This window comes from Panthera onca, chromosome D4 (assembly GCF_046562875.1).
Source record: "Panthera onca isolate mPanOnc1 chromosome D4, mPanOnc1 haplotype 2, whole genome shotgun sequence".
Taxonomy (NCBI): domain Eukaryota; kingdom Metazoa; phylum Chordata; class Mammalia; order Carnivora; family Felidae; genus Panthera; species Panthera onca.
This window is the reverse complement of record NC_138351.1, coordinates 17,526,886-17,539,611: the sequence shown is the minus strand read 5'-3', so window position 1 is coordinate 17,539,611 and position 12,726 is coordinate 17,526,886. Positions and strand designations below refer to the sequence as shown.

General features: G+C 40.4%; 1 protein-coding gene across 3 annotated transcripts in view; it reads left to right on the top strand.

The window, feature by feature from the left end:
- TRPM6 (transient receptor potential cation channel subfamily M member 6) overlaps nt 1-12,726 on the top strand; it is a 196,631-nt gene that overhangs the window by 87,283 nt on the left and 96,622 nt on the right. For all 3 annotated transcript variants that reach the window (XM_060610051.3, XM_078436941.2, XM_060610050.3), the window contains 3 exons: nt 2,388-2,512; nt 6,503-6,674; nt 12,292-12,460. In XM_060610051.3, the coding sequence (XP_060466034.3) occupies nt 2,388-2,512; nt 6,503-6,674; nt 12,292-12,460 (466 nt within the window). The remainder of the gene's footprint in view (nt 1-2,387; nt 2,513-6,502; nt 6,675-12,291; nt 12,461-12,726) is intronic.

The window sequence follows — 12,726 nt, the reverse complement described above, 5'->3', positions numbered from 1 at the left end:
AATATGATAATGTGAAGACTATTGAATTCGTTCAGATGAACAAAAGAACTGAGAAAGGAGACACGCTTGGAGCTTTCTTACGCAATAATCAGGGTCGGCCCCAATTCAACCACAGCTCCTTAAGGCCTGACTGCTCAGGGAAGGATCCATGAACGAGCAGCATCAGGACCACCGGGGAGCTTGTTGGGAACGCAGATCTCAAATACCTCCCCAGACCCGCAGGACTGCCACTGTCCATTTTGACAATATCCTCAGATGATTCTTACGTACATTCAAATTTGAGAAGGTTTCCTTCCAACTTCTGCCTATTCTCGAGCTGCTTCTACTGTAGTCGAACGTTATCTGGCGTGAATTTTTGACATTTAATTGAATTTTGGCATTCAACTGAAGGCCACAGGCTACAAGAATCTCCTATATATAAAGCATTTGGGTAGATGCTGTGGATGAAAGATGAGTAAGATATGGGCCCGGGGGTTAGTGATAGGGCAGACTATGACAGACCATAAGCAACTAACTAAAAATCGACGCTGACTGGGTCTTGGTTGAAATGCAAAGCAAGTATCTGGGAGTACAGGGAAGAGGAAGATGCATTCCAGTTCCAACTGAGGGCACCTGAGAAGGCATAGACAAGGATATAGCACTTGGTATTGACCTTGAGGGAAGAGTAGGAAGGAGCATCCCAGGCAGAGGTGGCCGTTCAGGGCCAGGCACACAGCTGGAGTTTCAGGCACATGCAGAAAGAGGTGATAAGGCTACAGGCTGGGTATGCCTTGCAGCAGAGGACAGGGACAACCAGGGAGACTGGAGCCATACTAGATGCCATGCTGATGGGCTGAGAGCAGAGGGCTCTCAAAGGAATTTGAACAGGAGAATGAATAGGAAATAATATAGTTGGGTCTGGCTTTTACAGAGAGTCTCCATAGACAATCTGTACTAGAACCACCTGTGGGATGTGGAAGTACAACCAGCAGCACCACAATGCTGATAACCCATGCCAAACCTATGGGATCCAAAACCCTACTGCAGAGTTGACTGCACAGTTGATGGTGATATACATCTAGAACCTGGATTCTAGAAAATGACTCTGGGAGAAGTAAAAGAGGTTGGAGGGGAAGATGCCAGAGAGAGAGGGAGGGAGAAATGGTTAGGTACTGTGCATCAGATGTGTGCATATGTAGAGTGTTTGTTTGTTTGTTTCTGTGCTAATGACACAGACAGGGTCAAAACTATATATATAGGAAGAGTAAGTGGCACAGCGTTGTAATTAAAAGGCAGGTTAAGTCAATGTCAAAGGCTACATACCACGTGATTCTCACTTTAAGACATTCTGCAAAAGGCAAAACTGCAGACAGTATAAAGATCGGTGGTTGCAAGGGGTTATGGCGGGGGGAATGAATAAGTGGAATGCAGACGATTTTTAGGGCAGTGACGCTGTTCTGTCTGATACTATAATGATGGAAATACTATCATTGTGTATTTGTTCAAACCTATGGAATCTACAGCACCAATCCCTGATGTAAACTGTGGTCTTTGAGTGATAATCACATGTCAGTGTAGGTTCATCAGTGGTACAAATGTACCACTCTGATGGGCAATGTTGATAGTGGTCAGGGGTTGTGGGTGTGTAGGGGTGGGGGGTACATGGGAAATCTGTACCACTGGCTCAATTTTGCTGTGAACCTAAAACTGCTTTAAAAAACAAAGTCTGTTTAAAAAAGAAAAGTCCGATATTTTGGGTGGGAATCCTGGCTCTACAAATTACCAGCTCTATAACCTTGGGCAAATTATGTAACTTCTTTATGATTCAATTCTCGCCTATAAAATAGACTGAAGTTTCTACTTAAAGTGTGAATGCATGGAAAACACTTTAAAAGTACCTGGTGCATTGTAAGAGTTCAGTAAGTGTTGGCTCTTATAGTTATTGTTATTATTAATTCCAGAAGGGCAAGTATGAATGCATTCGTGCTGGCATACTTATGTATATAAGCTATTAAATTAATTTGCTTCAGTGAAGCAAGGGACACATCTGCAGGATGTTTTGCTGGGACAGTTGAGAAGGTTACAGAAAAAAAAAACAACCGTTTAGAACATTCATGATAGTCTCATAAGACTTTCTGGTCAATCAAAAATAGGGGAAGAACTGAGGTTGTAAGCAAAACTTACCCAAAGGGAGAGGAGAATTATTCAGGTAAAGAGGTCAGTGATAGGAGAAAGAGGTGTTAAGAGAGAGTAGAGGAAGCCAAGATATCAGAAATTAATTCCACTGCGCCACAACTTTCCCTACGAATGTCCTTTTGCATATATCTGCCATTTGTCTCTTTCTTGCAGTCACAGTGTTTTGCATGATTTGTGCATAAAAGTTTGACTTTTAAACTGATTGTTCACAGGTGTGTCCAAACATGTTGGGGATGCCCTGAAAGCCCATTCCTTCCGGTCCTTGAGAAAAATCTGGACAGTTGGAATCCCTCCTTGGGGTGTCATTGAGAACCAGAGAGATCTTATTGGAAAAGATGTAAGTAGACAACCCATTCACAACAGAAGCGGATGAACGTGTATCCAATTGCCAACTTAGCACCACCTGGATATCTAAAAGCCATCTCAAATGTAATATACCTCAAACCAACTTTGGTCTTCCTACTTGCCCCATCTTAGAAAGTAATGATCCCATCCTTACACTTGTTCAAGCCAAAAACCTTAGACTAATCCTAGAATGATCTCTGTCTCACAACTCAACCTAATCCATCAGTAAATTATCTCAGCTTCACTTTTTCCTTCCTTCTTTCTTTCTTTCTCTCTCTCTCTCTTTCTTTCTTTCTCTCTTTCTTTCTCCCTTTCTCTCTCTCTCTCTTTCTTTCTTTCTTTCTTTCTTTCTTTCTCTTTCTCTCTTTCTCCCTTTCTTTCTCTCTTTCTTTCTTTCTTTCTTTCTTTCTCTCTCTCTCTCTCTCTCTCTCTCTCTTTCTTTCTACAGAAAGAGAGAGAGAGTGCCTGCGCATGTGAGCAGGGGAGGGGCAGAGGGAAAGGCAGAGAGAATCTTAAGCAGGCTCTGTGCTCAGCGCAGAGCCAGAAACGGGGCTTGATCTCAGAACCCTGGGATCATGACCTGAGCTCAAATCAAGTCAGACATTCAACTGAATGAGCCACCCAGGCACCCACCCCCCTTTTTAAGCTTTAGTTAAATATAGAAATATATCCAGAATCTGACCTCTTCTGTTACCTCCACTGTTACCGAGCAGCCCCCTTTCCTGTCTCCTGGATGACTGTAGTAATAGCTTTCCCTTCTCTCATCCTTGTCTCTCACTGCAATCTAATCTCAACACAGTAGCCAGGATGATGCTTCCAAAATACAAATCAGATCGTGCCACTTCTCTGTGAAAAACACTTCAGTGACTCCTATCTGGTTCAGAGTAATAGCCGAGTTTCTTGCACAGGCGTGCGTGTGATAACATTCATGACGTGAACCTGCTCTTTCCTTATCTTGTACTACTCTCTGCTTTATCCTACGTATTGGTTCTTTGATCCCATCTGTTTTTCTAAAGGGAAGGAACTTGTCTAAGTCTGTTTATGAGTAGTGTATATTTCTGATGAAAGTCTCAGGTATTACAAAAGATATGAAAAGGAAAGATAACCGCTATTAACATTTTGGGGTGTATCATTCCAGAGTTTTTACTACGTATGTGTACATATGCATAATAAGAAACAGTTTGTATGAAAAAAAGTAGTAACAGAAACCCACTGATATGAATCTGGTATTTAGCTTAATTATTTAACATAATTACTTCTCTATGTAAATTAATATAGACGTGTATATGGTTTATCTTAACTTTCATTTTGGAAAATGTCAAACATACTAAGGAGTAGAGTTGTGAAAATAATGAACTCCTATGCCCCTATCTCCCAGCTTCGACAGTTATGAGCCCAGAGCCAATTTTGTTTCATCTATTCCTTATCCATTCCCCACTCCAATATTTTAAAGCAAATTCCAGATATCAAATAACATCATTGGTAAATATTTTACCAGTATTTCTAATTAACCAATTAATTTACCAATAATTTGGTATTTCTAAGTAGCAAAAAATAGGCATTCTAAAATATATGGACAATTAAAAATATATATAACCACATTACCATTTTCATACCTAAAAAAATTAATAGTTAATTTCTGAATATCAACAATTAGCCAGTCCACGTTCAACATTCTGATTGTGTCATATTTTTTAGTTGTTTGATTTCATCATCCAGAAAAGTTCCCTACAATGTGAAGGGTTGATATGTCTCCTGAGTCACTTATTTTCAGTCATTTTTAATCTATGGATTTTCCCTCCATCTCTTTTTTTGGGGGGGGGGTGCAATTTGTTTGTTAAAGAAACTGGGTCACGGGATGCCTGGGTGGCTCAGTCGGGTAAGCATCCGACTCTTGGCTTCATCTTAGGTTATGATCTCACAGTTCGTGAAATCAGGCCCTGAGTTGGGCCCTGTGCTGAAAGTGTGGAGCCTGCTTGGGATTCTCTCTCTCTCTCTCTCTCTCTCTCTCTCTCTCTTTCTCTCTCTCTCTCTCTCTGTCTCTCTCTCTCTGTCTCTCTCTGTCTCTGTCCCTCCCATGCATGCTCTGTCTCTCAAAATAAATATAAACTTAAAAATAAAAAAAGAAACTAGATCATTTGTCCTAAAGAGTTTCCCATAGTTTGGATTTTGCAAATTTAGCCTGTTATAGTAGGGTTTAGCCTATTTCTCTGTCTCGTCTCTTCTTTCAGTTGGTAGTTTGATCCAAAGGTATGATTAGATACAAATTCTTTTTGTGCAAGTTTATGCCATAAGAGATGTGTCTGTCCTTCCCCCTCATAACATGATTGTTTTTCTTTTTATAATGTCATTGACTAGATTCATGACCTCAACAGAGTTGCAAACACTGATATGAAATTATTGTGTTCTTTATTTATTAGCTTAAACACTCTATAAAGGAAACATTTTCTCATCAGCCATTTGGTTTACTTTGTGGTACTGTTGTATGGGAAAGGACACAGTGTTTGATTCTCTCTTTATTTTCCAGCTTTCAAAGCAATGAATTGGTTATCTACCATTCTCCAAGGTGAACAATGAGATTTTTTTTTTGAAACATATCAAATATGTTTCAAGTCATTATTCCATCTAGTTATTACTCTTAATTATGCTCAACTCATCCCGTTTTGGCCAGTGGAAACTTTTCACGTTATCTCTTGAGTCCTTTTAACACAATTCTGGTTGTTTTTCCTTGCTTCCTTGTGTTTTACTCTGAAAACAAAACAAAACAAAACAAAACTGTTCCAGGCTAATTGTGTATATTGTTTTGCTCCTAGAGAAATGGCTGGTTGCTTTTAGTGGGAAATTATAGTAAAAGACTGCATTCTAGGGGTAAAAGGTGCATTCTGATTTTTCATGCCTAATAATGCTCTACTGTACTGTGGTACTTTAATAGTACTATAATTTAACCATTCTTCTATTATCAATTTTTTTTGCTTTTATAAAAAATGATATTAATGTTATGATAAGATACTTTAGATGTATTAAATCTATTAGTTATTTTCTTCTTGATTTCTGTCATCTGTATCACTGTTAGGAATTATAAAGGTAACTTTTAAAGACTAATGTTGGTAAAATGTGTATTGTTTTTTAGGTAACTTTTAAAGACTAATGTTGGTAAAATTTATAGTGTTTTTTACCTCATTATTTCTTTTAAGCCTCACAGCAACCCTCTGGTGTAAGAATTATCATTCTCCCTTAGACGTGAGGCAAGTAAGCCTGAGAAAGGAGGCAGGAATTACCCAGAGTTAAAGTTAGGAAGTAGAAGAGTCTGGACCCTCTTACTCCAAATAGTGTGCTTTTCGTCTCTAAAAACAAATGAGAATTGGAGTGGCTTAAGGAAGAATCCACAAATATTGATAAAGATCGGGATGTTTTATATTGAGTGGATGGATCTCCATTTGGTTGGTTGGCTGTCACTCTTCATTTCAATACTAGAAAAAAAAAAGCAGTGTCAAAATATTATTTTGGAATAGATCTATTGAAAGGCATATTTTCTGGATAGCAGTGTAGTCTGTATATTACTGTATGTCCTTGGACTCTTTTATTACAATCTGAGACAAGGTAAGTACAGAAATTAAAAATAAATATGTAGAACCATTTTTAGCAATGTGGTAGTGCTGTGACACCTAAGTATATGGCCGGTGGACTTATCTTTCTGAGCACAGTGCATGCAAGGGTTGTTGAACTTGTGTCCTTGCGTTGTGAGTCTCATGCAGTATGAGCCGCATACTGGTTACACATAGTAGGACCACATAGCGATCCATAAAAAATGGGAGATTAAAAAAAAAGTTGGTTCTTCACTGCGGATAGCCTGAGATACACCTCTCTAGGTAGCAAGTGGCACTTATTAGCTTTGGCAGGAACTCCATGGTGCATGGGCAGCCCTTTGGAGTAGATGAGCCCAGGGAAGGACCTCGGACTCTAACCCTCTCTTGTCTTCCAGGTGGTGTGCCTGTACCAGACTCTGGGCAACCCCCTCAGCAAGCTCACCACACTCAACAGCATGCACTCCCACTTCATCTTGTCCGATGACGGGACTGTGGGCAAGTATGGAAATGAGATGAATCTCAGGAGGAACCTGGAAAAGTACCTCTCTCTACAGAAAATACATAGCCGTGAGTACCACAGAGGCTCCGCCACCAGAGCCTGGCTGGGGCGCTGCTATGGAGAAAGGCACTCCTTTGTCACCCATATGGAGTGGAGAGGTCCAAGCTGGTCTCCGCCTAAATTAACACGAGTGAACCCACAGCCAGAAGAAAGCAGGATGTGAGGTGGTGCGGACTTGTAGATGGCAGGAGAGGGGAAGAAGTCTTGGAGACAGCATAGTCAGGAGAGGACTGGAACAGTGGAGACTTTAGCAGAGCCTCCAGCATACTGTAGGGTTGGGTAGGTGGAGGATGGTTGGGTAGTGGGAGTATTGTTACCAGAATGGGAATGACTGAAGAGCAGTAACTAGACTGGACTGCGAAGAGTGGGGGTATGAATTTGATCATCAGGGAGGATGGCATTTCGTATGTGGTGATGTCCCCTAGACAGGGGAAGGGTTAAAAGCAAACAGAGCTTTTAGAAATAGGGACCTTTGCATACTTTGGCTATTGTTGATAGTGCTGCTATAAACATTGGGGTGCATGTGCCCCTTTGAATCAGCATTTTTGTATCCTTTGGATAAATACTGAGTAGATCCCAAATGTCCATTGACTGATGAATGGATAAAGAAGATGTGGTATACACACACACACACACACACACACACACACACACACACACACACACAATGGGATATTACTCAGTGATCAAAAGCATGGAATCTTGCCATTTGCAACAACAACGTGGATGGAACTAGAGTGTATTATGCTAAGTGAAGTAAGTCGGTCAGAGAAAGATAAATAAATACCATATGATTTCACTCATATGTGGAATTTAAGAAACTAAACAGATGAATATAGGGAAAGGGAAGGAAAAATAAGATACAAACAGAGAGGGAGGCAAACCATAAGAGATTCTTAAATACACAGAACAAACTGAGGGTTGTTGGTAGGGTGTTGGATGGGGGGTTGGGCTAAATGGGTGATGGGGATTAAGGAGGGCACTTGTTGGGATGAGCACTGGGTGATATATGGAAGTTATGAAGCACTGAGTTCTACTCCTGAAACCATAATTATACGATATGTTAACTAACTTGGATTTAAATAAAATTTTTAAAAATGGGTGTAACAAGTAAACAACAATAGTAGGGACCTTTGAAGGTATCAGTGTTGTGTCATGCTTCCAGGGATGCTTTGAGATGGCCATTTTGGTAGTGTTTAAAAACAAAATTCAACTGAGTAAATTTAAAGATCTTATTGGCCTTATTCAGTGATTCATCGGTTGGACAGCATCCCATCTAGCAGGTAGAAAGGAATTCCAAGGAGCTGGACAGAATGGAAGACTTTTATAGGCAGAAGTTGGTGTGGCAAGGGAGTTATTCTAACAAGGATGGATTGTTCTGGGCAAGGTCACTTTCCTTTGGGGGAAGGTGGGGTGGGCGTGGGGGTCCTACCAGGCCAATTACCTCCCTAGTGCCAACTATATAATTCCAGAATGACTGGTTAAAGGTTACATTCCTGGGAGAGGCTGCAACTGCAATTAGGTATTAAATCTTCATTTGTTGATTTGGAGCTTAGCACAAGGGACTCCATTTTGGGCCTGTTGTCTCTTTTTTAATAGTATCTATAGGAAGGAGAAGAAAGGAAAGGATCAGAATCAGCAAACATCCTTGGTGGAGAGGTTGAAAGGTAGGTGCTGCCTGGAGAAATGGAGACTTTTCATCCAAGGCAGCAGAAAGTGAGCCTCTGTCTCTTTCCATGAGTTGAATCTTTCACAAAATACTCTCACCCTTGAGGAAGAAGACCAGAGAGCAAAGGCCCTTGGGAGGCTCAAGTCCTCTTCAACCTTCGACTTTTGGCTGGAAACGCTAAATGTCCTTCCAAAGTTCTGTCATCTACTGTCTGTGACCTTGGCTGATGGAGTTTACATCTGTTAAACTGTTTTCTTTTCTTTTTTTTTTTAGTTAATTTATTTATTTTGAGAGAGAGAGAAAGAGAGAGCGAGCATGAGTAGGGGAGGGGCAGAGAGAGGGAGAGCGAGAATACCAAGCAGGCTCCGTGCTGTCTTGCGGAACCTGATGCAGGGCTTAATCTCACAACCCTGAGATCATGACCGGAGCTGAAATCATGAGTTGGATAGTTAGCCATTTGAGCCACCCAGGTGCCCCTAAACTGTTTTCTTAATATAAAAGGAAAGGAACTGTCTACCTCTACCTTTTGTTGTGAGAATTGAGATAATGGATGTTTGATGTGCCTAGAATAGTGTTGGCTGTATAGTATGCCCTTAATAAATGTCTGTTTCCTTCTTTCCTTTTATTCCTCTTTGATACAGGTAATCTCCTTGTTGGGGTGGGGTTCTGCGTGGGAGGGATGCTGGGAACTGTTGCCAGTCACTTTGTGCTTAGTGTGCATGAAACTTGGAGGCTCATTTAAGTCAGGAAGTGGGGAGAGAGGGTCAGGTCCTCTGCAGAGTAGATGTGGGTGGGGGGAAAGAAGACCCATAGAGGAGACGACAGGTCAGAGACTGGCCCTGAAGAATAGTTCCTGCAGGGAGGGTTCCTTTTGGGGTCACAAATATCAATTCCCTGAAATGTCCTGTTGCCTCTCTTGATCTATGCTCACCATAGAAATTGCTCAGGGGGTTCCTACAGCATCATAATGTGTGCCCCAGGAGAGCAAAGTCTTGTCTTTCTTATTCTGATCCATTTGTGGATGAATGCATACAACCTGAAGCTTACATATGGGGTCAAGGAACATTTCTGTTTTCAAAGGTCTTGAAACTTAGGATTTATTTGGAGAGTTTCACTGCGTATAGAGAAAGAATGTGGAGTCCATTTCAGTGGATTGGTAACATTTATTATTCTAAGGGAAACCAATATGAAGGAGCAAAAACAGTAAGCCACCTACACACACACACACATACACACATGCACACACACACACACACTCACAGGAAAGGAAGGAAGGAGAGAAGGAAGGAAGAAGAGAGAAGAAGGGGAAGAAAAAGGATTAATGAAGGAAGGAAGGGAGGGAGGGAGGGAGGAAGACAAAAAATCAAAGTCTCCGACAGACCCAAAATTCTTATGTATCAAAGCTGATTTTCATACCCATCATGTTCACTACTTCCTACCATATTTGTATTCCTTAAAAAGAGATTTATTTGGATGGAATAATACTTACATATTTTGTTGATTTCTTTCATTTCTTTTCAGCTGGACTTCTTAGAGTCCCCGGAAAACCCTTGATCCTGGCCAAGAGTACTTACAAAAAATCCAAAAAATAAAAAACAAAAAACCAAAAAAACCTGACATCATAAAGTTGCTCTAGGAATTCCTGGATTCAGCCATTTGAAACGTGGCCAGTGTCAGTTCCTAAGCCTCCGAGGATAGAAAGCATAGGATCAGATGCCTTTGTGTCTCTTCATAGTCCAACTCTCAATGGAATAGCATGCTTTCCTGGAATGTCCATTCCAGGAGCTTTTAATTTGGAGGCATGATATTGTATTCTTGCCTAACTCTGGGATCCAAGAATAGAGGCAGCTCTCTAGTGAGATTTCTCAGCAAGAACATGACAAATTTTTTTCTTTTTTTAACAAGTTTAATTAGCATCAGTGAGATCCTTTTGGTAGGAAGCAATTATAAATATTTTTATTTTTGTGGGAAATAGTTATTGCTTCAAGAAAGATATACCCAGTAGAAATTGAATTCCCTCTTTCCCCTTGTTGATTTTTTTTCCTGATGATAAAAGTACTATATATTCTCATATTCAGATAAAGCAAAGATAGCACATGAGAAAAGGAAAGGTTTTCCATATCCTCACAATAAAAACCTCACCATTGTCAACTTTATCATGTATATACTTTTAGAAATATTCTACACACACACCCAGAGCAACATTTTTTAAACAAACACTAGATTCATATAATATACATGCTTTTCAACTTGGATGCATTTCTACATCAATAAGGATAGCTTAGGGGCACCTGGGTGGCTCAGTTGGTTAAGCATCTGACTTTGGCTCAGGTCATGATCTCACTGTCTGTGAGTTCGAGCCCCACATTGGGCTCTGTGCAGACAGCTCGGAACCTGGACCCTGCTTCGGGTTCTGTATCACCCTCTTTCTCTGCCCCTCCCCTGCTCGTGCTCTGTCTCTCTGTCTCTCTCAATAATAAACATTAAAAGAAATTAGAATAGCTTAGCACATCTTTAATGGCTGCATCGTGTTTCATTATATAGGATATAAGAGATGCTCTCACAAAAGTTTTTTCCATAGATTTCAATAATTCATGATTAATGGTTCTTTATTTTTTTAATTTTACTCATGTTTATTTATTTTGGAGAGAGAGAGAGAGAGAGAGAGAGAGAGAGAGTATGAGTGGAGGAGAGGCAGAGAGAGAGGGAGACACAGACTCTGAAGCAGGCTCCAGGCTCTGAGATGTCAGCACAGAGCCCGGCGTGGGGCTCAAACTCATGAACTGTGAGATCATGACCTGAGCCAAAGTCAGACGCTCAACGGACTGAGCCACCCAGGCGCCCCCATGATTAATGGTTCTTTTTCAACATTTCCCCAAATCCTCCCCTCCCTTCTTCATTAATAATAGTTTGATGTGTACCCTTCCAGAGTTTCTGGTCATATATATATGTAGAGATATATGGATATATACTTATACACATATATATTATACAAGCATATATATAATGCAAACATATATAAAATATATATTCATGTATGTGGTTTTAAAACTATAAAAAGGATTGTACTATATACATCATTCTGTAACTTTTTCACTTAATATCTTCTCAGAAAGAATGACTCCACTGTCTTTGTTTCTTTTTTTTTTTTTTTTTTGGTCTTCCTTCCTTTAATAAAAAATAAAATAATATATCCTAGTGATAAGAAATTTTAACAGTGGAGTACATTTAAAAAATAGAATATGTTGAAATATAAAAGTCTTTGAGAGTTACCCATCCCATCTTGTACTTAGAAATAATCATCCTTAGAAGTTGATTGACCTGGCAAATTTTGATCATTTTTGGAGGTGAGTGATAGATACATTGGGATCCATTATATTTCTGTTTTTTTTTTCAAGATATGTTTGAAGTTTCCACAATGAGAAGTTGAAATTTCTTGAAGACTACTTAAAAAAAATTATTTTTTAAATTAGGGGTGCCTGGGTGGCTCAGTTGGTTAAGCGTCTGACTTCAGTTCAGGTCATGATCTCATGGTTTGTGAGTTCGAGCCCTACATCAGGCTTGTTGCCGACAGTGAGGAACCTGATTGGGATTTTCTCTCTCTGCCCCTCCCTTGCTCTCTCTGTCTCTTAAAATAAAAAAAACTTAAAAAGTTGTTTTTTGTTTTTTGTTGGTTTTTTTTTTTTTTGTAATTAGTGAAAACCTTTAGGTACCTTTTTAACGGGGGAAAGCTTGAAGATGCTCTCACCACATTTAAGTGACTTTATTGACAGTCCAAGCTTCTGGCTTGGTCTTGAACTAAGCAAGCCTGGGTGAGCCCAGGAAGAAAGAGGGGTGAGTGTAAGTAAAAGGTTTATGTGGTAATTGAAAGACTTGTGTTGGGGAAAGCGAAATGGACGCCTGGCCAAGATAGGAGTTCTTTGTAACAGTTTGGTGTTGCTTGTCGTCTGAAATAGGTTCAAGACAAGGCGTGCCCGTGGTGGGGCTGGTGGTAGAAGGAGGTCCCAATGTCATCCTCGCCGTGTGGGAGACTGTGAAAGACAAAGACCCGGTGGTGGTGTGTGAAGGCACAGGCAGGGCGGCCGACCTCCTGGCCTTCACCCACAAACATTTAGCAGACGAAGGGTGAGTTGCTGACTCCTCAGTTTTTAAGCCACGGTGACTGTTTATTCCTCTGTTTTAGTTCTTTAAGCTCTGCTTTTATGTGGGTCAGATATCCTTGGGGGCAGAGGCTGAGACTGGAATTAACTTTCCAGTGATTTTTATGTGTATTAATTAATGCCAAAATGCTCTCCCCTGATGCAAGTTGCTCTTTTGTTAGCTGAAGAATGGTCCTGCCTCTATCAGGGGCTCTGGAACCCTGTCTGAGCTTCAAGGGAAAAAGCATCCCG